The sequence below is a fragment of the Haliotis rubra genome, unplaced genomic scaffold (genome assembly GCF_003918875.1).
Source record: "Haliotis rubra isolate DU_JTF1 unplaced genomic scaffold, ASM391887v1 Scf69, whole genome shotgun sequence".
Classification (NCBI taxonomy): Eukaryota; Metazoa; Mollusca; class Gastropoda; order Lepetellida; family Haliotidae; genus Haliotis; species Haliotis rubra.
Window position 1 is genome coordinate 2,582,936 of NW_025767401.1, and position 14,993 is coordinate 2,597,928.

Genomic DNA, 14,993 nt, shown 5'->3' on the forward strand with positions numbered 1-14,993 from the left:
GAAACTGTAGAAATCTAGACTTGCCACATATTCTAGCACTTGAGTGGGCATTCTTGGATATTATTATCGTGGGATATTTATATAGCGCACATATCCACGCACTAGTGCGTGCTCCAGGCGCTGGTATGGATATATTTGTTTCAGGCTCTGTATGACAGACTAGTTTTTAGGTTGCGGACTCTTTTCTGAGTATTGACTAATTTATATTAATGGCAGTCCTAAGATAAAAAGAGTACTGATCTCAAGTAGGTGAATGTATGTACTTGTTTGGATGGCTACAGTCGTGTGTGTCATGAAATGAAATGCACGTCGGTAACGACGCCTACATGAGCTGTGACAATGTGTGATAACGACCACAGCTTCATTCATGTTCCGATTACTAGGTGACATAGTTCTCAGACCAGTCACACGACAGATCAGCTGACTGACCCAGCTTCGATAGTATCTCGTTCGTTCACGTATTTCACGTTCATGTCACCATTCAACACGACTGAGATTGACTTGTGTGGTATCTTTTCACGCAATTTCACGTGTCTTTTTAAACACAAAGTGTTTTACGTTTTTTATTAGCTCGGTTAAAAACATCACATTCATAACTTCCTAACATAATATTTTAGCCGTTTGACAGCATGTCTAATTGCGAAAGGGAAATCAGCCATGAATAGACATCTTTGCAAAGAGATGTCTAAAAACGAGCAAGTACACACGTTTTCAAAGTAATGACACAAATGGTATACATCACTTTTTTATTTATAACAGTTTGGGTAACAGGTACAGGTGATCCTGCTTTCAAGAGTAACATAAAGTAACGACAGTATTAATTAATACCAGATTTCTTATATCTTAGCCGTTCGATTATCCCTAATCCATCATTTGGAGGTAAAACTTTCAAGTTGTCGTAGTCAGCATATCCGTACGACCCAGTCCCGAGGCCAGCAAAGCCAATCTCCACAGTTTCAGGTACGGAGGATACGTTGAAAAGTTGATACCCATTTAATGTCCCGATCACCATGGAACCCTGAAAAATATTTACTTGACAGTATAGTTTTGGTAAAATGGCAGTTATTTATGCACTTCTGACGAATAGCATTTTGAGCACTATGAGTAATGCTGAATCATATTTTCTAAAGAAACTATATTCATTACGATCCTTTTTAGCATTCGGTCACGTGAAATGATTTGATTAAAATTATGATTCAACCGAAACCTCAAAATGTCAGACTATATTTTTTCATTGTGTTTCATTCTTTGTAACTTGTGTCTCTGTCTCACCTTTACAAGTAAGCCAACATTGTTCCACTTTGTGCCACTGAAAGTATTCGTTCTACCATTGATGAGTGTCTGATTCCTCTCTGAAACAGAAGTTTGAAAATATATTCTCGTCAACCATAAATGTATAAGATCGTATGATTAGTCTTGGACAAATCAATACATCTCCATCTGTTTGTTTACTTGTTTGTTGTTTAACGCTGTACTCAACAATGTTCGAGCTATATGACGGTAAGTAACGAGACAATCCAGGGAGTGACATCATGAGCATCTAATCGAAAACCTCCACATGCATTTATATTAACCTAACTATACCTACAATACATTCTATACTGTACTGTCACTCTTATGTTTACCCGCTCACTATCCTCAAAGGTAATTATCTCAACTTCTCCTTCTAGGGCCGTAAGATTTTTTTACTTGTTTCATAAGTCAAATCGCGCTGAGAGATCAGCCCTACTACTTCCAGGGTGAGTGAGTTTAGTTTTACACCACACTGTATTCCAGTAAATGGCGGCGGTCTGTAAATAATCGAGTCTGGACCAGACAATCCAGTGATCAACAGCATGAGCATCGATCTAAGCAATCGAGATACGTTGACACGTGCCAGCCAAGTCAGCGAGCCTGACCACCCGATCCCGTTAGTCGCTTCTAACGACAAGCATGGGTTACTGAAGATAATTTTAACCCGGATCTTCACGGGTTACTGACTTTACGTTACAAAGCAATAATGAAACATTACCAAGGTTTGTAGTCACTTGATATGTTTCTTCTGCAGGGTTGATAAAGAAGAAGACACCAAGACTGTCTGGCAAATTACATCCCCCGACACTGATCCTGGCTGCAAGGAACGCTCCGTTTGCTGTCGAACTCGACGCGCCCTGATCTATGCCTATGTCAGCTTCGATGTAAATGTCGCTCCTACAAACAAAATATTGAATTAAATGAATATATTATTGAATATATATAATTATTAACACGGCAACGTCAGAAAATATCACTCTCGGTTATTCATTGAAACAGATTCCATATGGCGTAAACGGTGATCATTATATGAATGCATTACTAAATTCAATGATAATACAAGGTGTTTGAAAAAAGGGTGAGCATGTCCTACCATACAGGCATCACCTGCCACTCACGAAATTTGCAGATTAAAGTTAGTTTGTTACCTGAAGCCGCAGAGAAGTACCCTTGCCTTCCAAGCCAGACAATTAAATGACAATACTTTTGTCTGATTAAGCACTTTTTCGTAAATTATATTTCGGTTGCTACTCATGTTTTACTATTTACAATGACAATATGAATTCTGATTGAAGGGTAGCCAAGTGGTTAAAGCGCTTGCTCGTCCCGCCGATGGTCCTGGTTCGATTTCTTGCATGGTACACTGTGTGAAGTCTATTTTGGTGTCCCAAGTCTAGATATTGAATAAATTCGCAAAACCTTTTTAAGTGGCATTTAGAAGGTGCTGTGATGAAAAGGAACAAGTTTTATGGATGGACTCTTGCTTGATAACGGTGTTAGCATCCACAGCAAAATGACGCATCTATTGCAATAAAGAAGTTGTTAATCAATAAAACTTGTTTCTCTTAAGTTTTCTAAAGGTGACGTAAAACCTTTACCCGCCGAGTGAATTCCGATCCAGCAATTACAAAAGGTTTCATTTCAGTTCCTACATGTGGTTTCTTATGGCTATTGAAAAACCTGATGACTGTTGTTGTTCGATCACTATTTCAAAGCTACCAACTAAGCAATGTCTTTAAATTCTTTGATTGTTTTACCATAAATTATTGTATTTCTCAGTTAATGAGCACACACACACACACACACACACACACACACACACACACACACACACACACACACACCACTTTACTGTTACCTTTATGAGCATCATATAGCATAATGAATACTGTCAAGAACTCGGGATCGGGTGGTCAGGCTCGCTGACTTGGTTGACACATGTCATCGGTTCCCATTTGCGCAGATCAATGCTCATGCTGCTGATCACTGGATTGTCTGGTCCACACTCGATTATTTACAGACCGCCGCCATATAGCTGGAATATTTTTTTGATTGCGGCGAAAAACTAACCTCACTCACTCACTGTCAAGAGCTCACACACTTACTTATTTACCACCCTTGTATTTTGTTCTGCAGAGAAGCAAATATATAGCTTCTCCGATAGAACACAGCAAATGACAACACATGTCAGTTGCACAGCATATGAATGAATGAGTGCATGATTGAGTGCATGGATGGCAAACGTATGTCGCATTTGATATTGAATCACTCACTCACTGATTTCAAAATTCCAGTTTTGTTCTTCGAGGTGCAGATGTAAAGCTTCTATAACACACAGCAAATGACAAGTCAGGTCAGTTGTACATGTACGTATGACTCACCAGTGATAGTTTCCAAATACAGCGGCTGACAACCCTAAATCCTCTGCATGACACCACACCCACTTGACCGGATGTTGTATGGTCATCTGCCGGATGACCTTGCCATGGTCACTTTGACCACTGACCACCTCGTAGCTTCCGGTCTGCTGGGCTATCATGAAGGGTTCCTCGAATTCTTCATAACCTAATTAAAGAAATGTTCTCGATAAATCTTGGCATATACGTTTCAACAGTAAAACTCGATCATGTGTGGTGTTAATATTACATCAAACTGAATCACCATTTGAGCAAACAAGATGGTGCCCTTTTGGCATTGACACTTACTTTCAAAATCATCAGTGTAGGGCAACGGAAAATCTTTCGGTGGAGGAGGAGCATCCTGAAATGACCCTTTGTGACCTGTGGTCAAGGTGGTGAACGTGTACACTTGATCTGGTAGGAGGTCGAGATTTATTACTCCGTCAACAACCTGGAATATGTTCATAACATAATGAATTAAAGAAAAGTGTGTCCTTAAATGAATATGGTTCATTAACATGTTCTAGACATGTGTCTGTGTCTTGCGAAACAGGGTTTGGAAGTATTATTTAGGGTTATTATTAAGGATAAGTTTATGATAAAGATAAGTATACATTGTAGATAAGGATACCCCTTCCCAAACATTATCCCTTGTGAGTATACTGTGTACACAGCTTCAAGAGGTCATCATAGCACCTGTATTGGGGGTCTCGACTCAAACAGAGCGGTTGCTCCAGTCGGGTCAGTCAGTTGAGAAAACCACACGTTGAAGCTGGTCACTCTGCTCTACAAGACAAATAGTCGATGTTAAATATTTACATGGTAACAAAGAGGAAAAAAGCGGACTCAATCAATCAACGTCCATTTTAGAAACATACCCCCAATATATTTCATGATTAGTCTTGTAATGAATTCACCTTGTACATAACTGAGCGCTGTTTCAATATTTCCTATATTGTTACCAAATATGGTATGACCATTGACGCAAATAACACTTACCAATGTTCCTTTCAATTGCAGGGTGACATTTTGAGGCTGAACAACGGATTCTGGTCCTGTGTAGTTTTGTTGCTGTTGGGGAAAAATCACACATCTTAGATATATATGTGAAAACATGTTACAAAACTTATTTCTTTGCAGTCTGCAGAATTTCTGCCATTTTTCTGGCGACCGTGGCGACAATGTTCAACCATGTTTCACGATCATTAAAACGATTTATACTCATGGAAACGAAAAGGGGAGCACCTGAAAGTACAAGTGTTCCTATATTCTTTTCCACGTTTCTTCACAAGCTTTGTATTGCACTGTGGGTGTAGTTCTGGAAAAGAGTAAAGGAACACTTGTACTTTCATGTGTTCCCTTATTCGTTTCCATGAGTATATTTGCAATGTTAAACTTGCACATTTGCCTAAACGTGTAGTTGGCACGTGATTGCTATGTCAGAGTACATACCACAGTCTCCAGGATGATAGTGAAGTCCTTCCCATCGGGGCTGACAAGGGACACGAACGTCCCCCCTCCGGCCAACCTGTCCACCCCAACACCGTGTCTTAAGTACTGCCAGCCTGGTTCAGTGAACTGAGCAGTGTGGGCTGTAAAGGTATATTGGGACATTTGTATAAGAATGTTTATACAAATGTTACAATGCAAGAGCTAGTGGGCAAAGGTTTGTATAGATAACACACTACTCTGTAACACGATGGATATTACTCTAATGGTTCAGCTGAGCCCAGTATTAAACGCTGCATATTTTAGAAAGGTTGGTGTTACCTGCAAGCCAGATATACTGGGGGATTTCATAGTACCCCGACCACGGCTGTTCAGCATTTAGAAGACCTGAGCCTATCCAAGGAAGTCCCGGATACCACGCACTGAGAATCGCCCATATCACGGTTCTGAAAATTATAACCATTCGATAAGTAGAGTTCTCACTCTGTACTAAATTTGAAAGTCTGACAGTTGCTTAGCTCACGTTTATGTGTCTATGCGTTTAGTTTGTTCTGTCTCAGCTTTCGAGTAGTGTTTTTTTAAAATGATTTTTGTTCAAGAAAAAGTGATAATTCAAACAGTAATAAAAATGACGTTGAATTTTCATAATTCAGTGTTTGTTACAAGAACGTGTTTGTAAACAGTACTTATGGTTGGTTGGGTTGTTGTTTAACGCCGCAATCAGCAAACTTTCCAGCTCTATTGCGGCGGTTAGTAAATAATCGAGTCTGGACCAGACAATCCAGTGATCAGCAACATGAACATCGATCTACGCAAATGGGACACGGTGACATGTGAGCCTGACCACCCGATCCCGTTAGTCTCCTCCTACGACAAGCATGATTTACTGAAGGCCAATTCTATCTTCAAAAACATACTGGAAAAAGCGATGCTGTGAACATACTATTTAAAGAGTCACACCCAACATACGTGCTTGAAATATGAGAAGCTGTAATGCTATAATAATAGTTTGAGTGCTGGCTCAGTTGAGATTACTTGCTGCCCTATCCCGTATGATTCTTGACTTACCCGGTCATATATCCATTCACGTAATTTCTGTTCCATCGCTATAACAAATAACAGTAAATATATTCAGATTGTTAGCAAAAATGGAAAACTTTATCCATTGGCAAACATCACCACAATAATTCACCTTCCAGTTCATTGATAACACTAATCATTGGCGATACTGATAAATGACTGACTAAAATAGAGACTTGTTGTTGATGATATATAATGATAACGTTCCTCAGTGGCACATTAATCAGTGGCGTAAAACGAACACTGATCAGTGGTAACACTAAAATGGTTGAATCAGTCCGTTCATTACTGATAGGTGGTAATTCTAAATGGCTAAATCGGCCAATATGTTACTAATCAGTGGTAACACTAAATGGTTGAATCAGTCAATATATTACTGATCAGTGGTAACACTAAAATGGTTAAATCAGTCAGTTCATTAATGATAGGTGGTAATACTAAATGGCTAAATCAGTCAATATATTACCGATCAGTGGTAACACTAAAATGGCTAAATCAGTCAATATATTAATGATAGGTGGCAATACTAAATGGCTAAATAGGTCAATTTATTACTGATCAGTGGTAACACTAAAATGGTTGAATCAGTCAATTCACTACTAGTCAGTGGTAACACTAAAAGGTTGAATCAGTCAATTTATTACTGACTGACTGACTGACTGACTGAGTTTGGTTTTACGCCGCTTTTAGCAATATTCCAGCAATATCACGGCGGGGGACACCAGAAAAGGGCTTCACTCATTGTACCCATGTGGGGATTCGAACCCGGGTCTTCGGCGTGACGAGCCAACGCTTTAACCACTAGACTACCCCACCGCCCCCAATTTATTACTGAGCAGCTGTGACACCAACAGATGATTGAACGGAAAGTGGTAACAATGTATAAACTGGACAATGATGACATTGACCAAAGGCAACACAAACCAATGTGGTCAAACTGATGATGGCCCAAACTAATCAATGGTAATCGTGAACCACGATTTGCAGATGGGACTGTCACACATTGCAATACAGATCACATAATAATATACATAAATTAGTCTGTTGCAACAATATAATCTTTTGCAGTTTATGTGTTTTACGATTCGGTCCAACTAAATGACGACTTTCTGTAAATAGTCGAATCTGAACTAAACAATCCATTGATTGACTTGATACTGGATACGATGACAACCAAGTCAAAGAGCCTGGTCACCAATCCAGTCAGTATCCTTGTACGACAAGCATATGATGCTGGCAATGAAGGAATACTACGTAAACACGTAGATGATACACTACCATGTTTGACTTGACAGCATGATCTTCAGAAGCCCACAACTGTTTCCCAGTATCAACGGCATACAATGAGCTGTTTTCTTCAGGATAGTGAACCCTGAAATACACATTCCAAACAGATCCACGTGAGGTATTCTTTAGCATTTCTGAGACATTTTTGCTACCAAAATTTATTTTGTCACATGATCTTTGGAGAAGGCCGAAAATAATGACTTGCATTATATGTATGAGGTACAAAAGGTTGAGAAGTTCATCAGTGCTGGGTGTGCAGCGTTCTACACATCAGGCTCCTTCTGCTGTAACATGTCACCATGGTTACTAATCATTCTCCACTAAAACATACATATACCTTGATAAATGGTAACCATGATAGCGTTATATAGGTAGGTAGTCATGCTCAGTGATATCCCTTGATATTTCATTATCGGTCATATTTATAAATAATCGTAATATTGAGATAACATACAACAGTTCACACCAGCTATACCACCAATAGGGGCACAAACCAGGTTCGAGTCATCAAGTACATGTATGTCTCCACACAGTGTATAACAGTTAGTATTTATATATATAGTTACCCAATAGCGTATATAGAATCAGCCAGGACCGGGTCGGCCAGGACATCACCAGCAATGTTGTCCCAGTGGAAGAAGTCCGCTGCCACGATCTTGGTGAAGCTGCATCCGTGTGTGTCCAGCATCTTTCTTAGCGTCTAAACACAAACGGTGTTACGAAATGTGAAATAAAGACACATGAAACTATCATAACGATTTAGAGCTCAATGAGTTGTTACGTGTAGATCATAACTGATCGATGCTTGCAAATGCTGACATCATATATATATATCACGAGGAATGCATAAAATTCATTATTGCTAATTTAGTTTTAAAGGAACTTGGCCCTGAACAAACCGGACCTTGAACCTGGAGTCATGTTTAATGTGGACTGAACTACTGAGAAATAAATCTGAAATAATATATTCAGTGAAGGATTTGACCAAGGATTCACGGACTGACCTTTGTCGTTAAAATGTCACATTGACTTGACGTACTTCCTGTCTTCCAATACTTAGATACCAGCATTAATTTCCTATTTCACCTCAAGTTGTTGCATCATATTTACTGATGAAAACTGGTAGTGTTCAGGCGAACACACAACCAACTGGCCCTCTGGCTTGTCAGATTAGAGTGATCCGTGCGTGTGTTTGGGTCACGATGTTTCGTAAGATAGTTCCACAGAACACAACACACCACTTCTGTTTGTGTACCTAATGAATTAAAGTAACTGACATCTTTAGTTCTTTCAAAGACGCTACTCTACACTCTACCTTAATGTAGGTTGTGTTGTATGGACTCTCATTCCAAATCTGAAATTAAAATATATACAAAGAAGTATTTACAAGAAGACCATCAAATATTCAGATTTCATTCAAAACTTGCTTAAATATTGGAGACTCAAAAAACTTCGCAGCATGAAGTTAGAAACGGATTGGGGATCGGGGATTTGAATCCTGAATCTGAATTTTTTCGTTCACATTCGGGATTCGAATCCCGAAACTGAATATTTTTTCATACTCGGGATTCGAATCCCGAATGTGAACAAAAAATTCAGATTCGGGATTCGAATCCCCAATCCCCAATCCCGAATCCGTTTCTAGCTTCATGTTCCCCCTGCAATAGTTTTCCATTTCGTCATCTAAGCATGTTTCCTTCCTTTGAGTAGGTGTTATAAAGCTCATGTAGCAGTTTGCATAATTTTCTCAATGTTTAGATTCACGAGTAAGCAGTGAATAAATGTAAACAAGTAATAAAGACTTGCATATCCCGAAAACAACCTCCCGTGTAAGATGGTTCAGTTATTTATGTTTTAATATTGACCTCACTATACTGATTAAAGCGTTTTGTTAGTTTCATAATACATACGAATTTTTGGCATTGGCAATATACATACCCCAACATAGTCAATGGTGAGGTTATAGTGTGTTCTTGCTCCAATGATCCACTTGACAATGTACATGGCTGTCTGTTCAGGGTTGTCGTACACGTTCCCCGTGTCCCCTCCCACCCAGCCAGGCCAACCCCAGGGCAGGCCGTATAGCTTGATGTTCGGGTTCCTCTGTAATGTGGATGCATTATACAGATATAATTATTGCGAAAGATCTAAGTGTAATTCAGAGGAATGTTTCAGAGCACAATTAAGTTTAAAATTAACATAATTAATGTTACGTCTTATTTCTATGACACAACATATTGAACTCTATTATGTTTTCTGTTTACCATTTCATGAGGGAATTGTGAGATTTTTTAAAATTCAAACCAAAACACTCAAACCTTCTTCGCTTCTTGCATCAGCCACCATTCATAACCTCTCTGATAATTTTCCTCATCAGGTGTTCGCATGTGAGTTGATTCAGACCCATCTGTGGAAAAGAGAAACAATCAAATCATCTTGAAACATTATTAATAATATTGAAACTATGTGCATCTGTCTATCTCTAATGAATGTATCGAGTCAATAATTCATGATCAGTCATCTGAAATATCCTAAATGTCTTGCTAAAGTTAAGAGCACCATTCGTAGGGCATGGTGGGCGAGCTGGCCAAGGTGACAAGCTAGTGATCTAGCGGACATGAGGTGTCGGGATCGAGCCCAACTGTGATCGGGTGTAAAAACCTTGGAGTCAGCTTTGTGTGCAGATTCTTTCAGTGTTCTCACAACCCCTAGTGTACAGTACACAACCCTGTGCACTTAAAAGAACCCACGAATCCGTTGGTATATGACCAGATGGTGGCCACATGAATACGTGCAAACACCTAGTCCACCCAGCTGTGAATGGGAACCTCGTAAGAATGGAAAGCCGTAATAACTCGGTGCGCCTTGTGGCAGCAAGAGTTGTATGCTCTCCAGGGAGTTGAGATTGATAATACGATGTGCCGTTGAGATTGACATCCAATGATCGAGGGGGAGAAAAAAATACCAGCGCCTTGAGCATGCACTTGTGCGTTGATATTTGCACTATTTAAATATCCAATAATTTAATTTATAAAAGAGGATTAAGTGTTTATCGTTGTTCGAATTGTAGATTTTATACCACAGCTTCATATCCGAAGTTTGATCGGTCCTGTGTCAGAGATCTACACATGTCAGAGAAAACAGTCTTGACTACATCTTCTTCATCCTTACTGTGTTGATGCCTCCTTGGTTACAGCTGTTTCATACATTATCACTTGCCTGTACTTTGTGTGTCTCCACCAATCTCAACCTTCAGAATGTGCAGTGACGCTCCAAAATTGGGCTGAAGAACAACATATTAGTATTGTTTTCATTTTTCTTCATTTAATTTTCTGAAAGTAAGGGCAAGTGAGATATTCAATTTAATATAACTCTTTTTAAAACCTATTTTGACTTAAAATGTCATGTCTGTGCTAATCATCCATAAACGTCCCATAAATGCTTTAAACAGTTAAAATACTCTTTCTTAAAATTCAATTCCATAAATACTTACTTTGAATATATAGTATATATAAATGTGACATTAGTAAAGTTTTCTGTGTCTTTGCTGATATATGAGTGAGCTAATTTAGTTTGGTTGAACCCCGCATTGCGTCCTTAAACAAGATATGTGAAAATGATATATTTTGTCTGTACTAACCATCCATGAGAGTCCAAACGCTGCCGTTAAAAAGTTTTACAATTTTACATTGATCTCAATTCCATAAAACACTTACTTTGAATACATAGTCGAGGATTTCATTTCTTTGTTTCTCTGGGTAATTAACTAATAGTTTAGATGTTGCCTGTAAAGAAAACGAAGACGTTTGTACATGTTATAAACTGATATCATTCCCTATATACATATAACCACTCACCGGTTCTTCAAATGTAATGTGCGATAGAACATTACACCCAAGAGCCGTTAAGCGGGAAAAGATCTTGTGTAGATAAAGGAGTTAGGACAAGAACGGATATCTGGACGCACGCAAGCAAAGACAGACATGCATGCATGGATACATACAGACAGACATACATACATACATAAAGACATGCATGCATAGATATATACATACACACACACACACACACACACACAGACGTACATACACACACACGCACATATACGGATATCTGGACGCACGCAAGCACACCACAGACATACATACGTAAAGACATCCATGCATAGATACATACACACACACACACGCACAGACATACAAACATACATACATGCATACATACACACACATATACGGATATCTGAACGCACGCAAGCACACCACAGACAGACATGCATACATACATACATACATACATACATACATACATACATACATACATACATACATACATACATACATACATACATACATACATACATACATACATACATACATACATACACATAATCTATGGTGCGGTATAGATGAACAATATAGATTCATAGTCACTCTTAACGATTTATTGAATATATTTGATAAAAAGTGCGTTATAAATAAAACAGATTGAGAGCTAAAACAAGCATAGAATCTGCCATTTTAGCCCTGCTTGGTCGATTATTGAATAGGAGATATTATGTAATCTTTGATATAATACTTTTTCCGTTAATACCATAACATTTCTTCCATATATAACACGTATACTTACTCCCCCGCCGCTGATTCCTCCAATACCATCAAATATCCTCCCAAGACCATTTGAGTTGTCCAGATGGTACAGGTCCCTCTCAGACAGGACAGGTGAAATACTCACAAGGATGATAAATATGTTCAGCAGCATTGTTGAACATGAACTGATGGCCTCAGAGGTCACACCTTGTGTGGAGATACCTGTAAATATCTGTCCCTGTATTTATCCACCTTCATTATCAGTGTATCTAAGAAGATCACAAGACGTGGTCAGCTTCTATTGATAAACGTAGGTTGCTATTGAGACGCCCCTATTTACTATCCAATTCGATTGGACGCGGATAAAAGTGTGTGAGTGAGTGGGCTTTACGACGCTTTTAGCAATATTCTAGCAATATCATGGCAGGGACACCAGAAATGGGGCTTCAAACATGGGACCCATGTGGGAATTCGAACCCAGGCATTTTGTGGGTTTCATGTTCATTCTTCTTTAACTTAGAGACTTTTAAATTATGGCAACACGACACATTCACGTATGGAAATATAATATGACGGTAGTGAATATATGTTACAGTATATGTGTCAAATCAGGAAATGTGTAAATTTCCTGGAATATTTAGGAAATGTGTACATTTCCTGATTCACTCAGTAAATGTACACATTTCCTAAATATTCTAGGAAATTTACACATTTCCTGATTTGAGGGCCTGATTTTTTTACACATTTCCTGATATGAAGTTTTTGCTTAATTTGCAATGAAAACAGGAGAATGGGCCAATATATGCTATTTTATTAAAGCCAGTCACAGAACATACAAGTCAAAACGAAGCAATGACAATGTTAAGGGGGTAATAATTAGGTTATAATAACAAAGTGTTTAATCATGTTGGTGGGAGATGTGCTAATTATTTGAAGCCAGTCACAGAACAAACAGATGAGCTTAATCGTTTGACATCAAAACGGAAATTCAGGTGATAATGTGACAATACCAATCCCCATTGTAGATCGTGGCAAAGGGGACCCCCAAAATATCATGGGTGTGATATTGGATAGAAATGAGAATACCTTGTATCGAGTTGCTGTGAGATCTGGTATCCTGAAGGAACGCTACTGCAAAAGTCAATTTGACTTGTGCGCTCAGAACATTTTGTCCATGGTTGACGTACAAACTGACAATGAAATTGGACTGCGTCAAGCTGTGCACAAGAATCAATATGTGGTGTTCAAGGATACACTAAGTGCAATTGTGTGCAAAGTGCTAAGCAGTGCTAAACCAACAAATGTAAATGTTACAAAGCAGGACTTACGTGTAATAGTCGTTGTCATTCAAGCTTGCATTGCCACAATAAATGAGTTCGTGTAAATTGATGATTTTGTTTGTCCTTTAAATCGAAGCTGTATTATTTGAGATAGCAAAAAAATCATATCAGGAAATGTGTCAAAATATCAGGCCCTCAAATCAGGAAATGTGTAAATATCCTGGAATATTTAGGAAATGTGTACATTTACTGAGTGAATCAGGAAATGTACACATTTCCTAAATATTCCAGGAAATTTACACATTTCCTGATTTGACACATTTACTGTAACATATACACATGAAGCGGTCATTAAATTTCCGAGTAACGTGAGGGGATTCGAACCACGGACTTTCTGATCCAAAGTCAGTGAGCATATGACCAAAGAGGTTAACCCTGTCAGCAAGCTGACAATTAAGAATGTCATCTGTGGGGACATGCCCTGCTAGACACATATTTAACTAAACCATGTCCGAGTTGTTTAGTCTTAGAATTGACATTGTGTGAAAACTATATCACACGAGGGTTATATTTACCGTTAGTATGCATGATATCTGCATCATCCACAAACCCTCAGGTCGCTGTCACCTCATGACCTCGCCTACACGCTCTGCATGAGTGATGGGTCGACGCTACACTGACACACAGTCTTCAAGGCCAAACGTCACAACAGAAATACCATTGGGAGATAACGTTACCGAGTGCCTGGTTTTAATGTAGAACTAGGTTACCTTTAGGTTAAATTGAATTCACACGCAATGGCTGTTTACATGGTGCTCATACGGCAGCATAACAAGGTCGTCATTCAGCATGACCTGGACTTCAGCCCAGGAAAAGTATTTTACCCCATGTACCTAATTTGACATCACCGCTCTCATTACTATGCAAATCATGACGTCCAAGGTCACTATAGAAGAGTGAGTGAGTGAGTGTAGTTTTACGCCGCTTTTAGCAATATTCCAGCAATGTCACGGCGGGGGACGCAAGAAATAAGCTTCACACATTGTACCCATATTAGGAATCGAACCCGGGTCTTCGGCGTGACGAGCCAACGCTTTAACCACTAGGCTACCCCACCGCCCCTCACTGTAGAAGAGAAACAAATATCACTCACTCTGTAAGACCAATGATTGAGCTATGATTGATTTGAAGCATATGATTGACCAACTGTGAGTGCACAATTATGACGCCTTAGTGGCAGGACTTCTGCCTTTTGCTCATTATCCTTTCGCTCACCAACGCCACTCCAATAGTCGCTAGGGTCTACACGAATTCAACAAGCAGTGTATAATATGATGTCCTCCCAAATGATGCTGGATTGCATCCCGATCCCACACCCTCTGAATGAAGTATATTCGTGCACAAAGCCGAGGTAACATATAATAGATAATAGTACACACAATTTGTATAGCGCCCTGTATCATTTAGGAACTAAAACACTCGTAGGCGCTTATATTATACTGAAGCAAAACAGAAATTTCATTCTCGGGGAAATGAATTATCTTGAATATGGATAGTACAAGGTAGATAATATGGACGAATACCATAATTGCCAGGTTTAACCCTGGGAAAACGCG

General features: G+C 39.0%; 1 protein-coding gene across 2 annotated transcripts; it reads right to left on the minus strand.

Annotated features, from left to right (window-relative positions):
* Positions 1 to 732: 732 nt before the first annotated feature.
* LOC124258348 (galactocerebrosidase-like) lies at positions 733 to 14,080 on the minus strand. Of its 2 annotated transcripts, XM_046692438.1 has the most exons (20): positions 13,953 to 14,057; positions 13,184 to 13,287; positions 12,138 to 12,319; positions 11,225 to 11,293; positions 10,728 to 10,791; positions 9,827 to 9,915; positions 9,447 to 9,611; positions 8,824 to 8,862; positions 8,075 to 8,208; positions 7,500 to 7,593; positions 6,210 to 6,247; positions 5,463 to 5,587; positions 5,145 to 5,284; positions 4,692 to 4,763; positions 4,389 to 4,478; positions 3,999 to 4,143; positions 3,675 to 3,858; positions 2,012 to 2,190; positions 1,273 to 1,352; positions 733 to 1,018 (listed from the first exon to the last, which is right to left on the minus strand). In XM_046692438.1, the coding sequence occupies exons 3-20, from the start codon at positions 12,267 to 12,269 to the stop codon at positions 818 to 820; spliced, it is 2,040 nt and encodes a 679-aa protein (XP_046548394.1). In that variant the 5' UTR covers positions 12,270 to 12,319; positions 13,184 to 13,287; positions 13,953 to 14,057; the 3' UTR covers positions 733 to 817. The 2 variants fall into 2 exon arrangements, with proteins under 2 accessions (XP_046548394.1, XP_046548393.1); XM_046692437.1 differs by lacking the exon at positions 13,184 to 13,287 and having other exon boundaries at positions 13,953 to 14,080.
* Between the last annotated feature and the right edge of the window lie 913 nt (positions 14,081 to 14,993).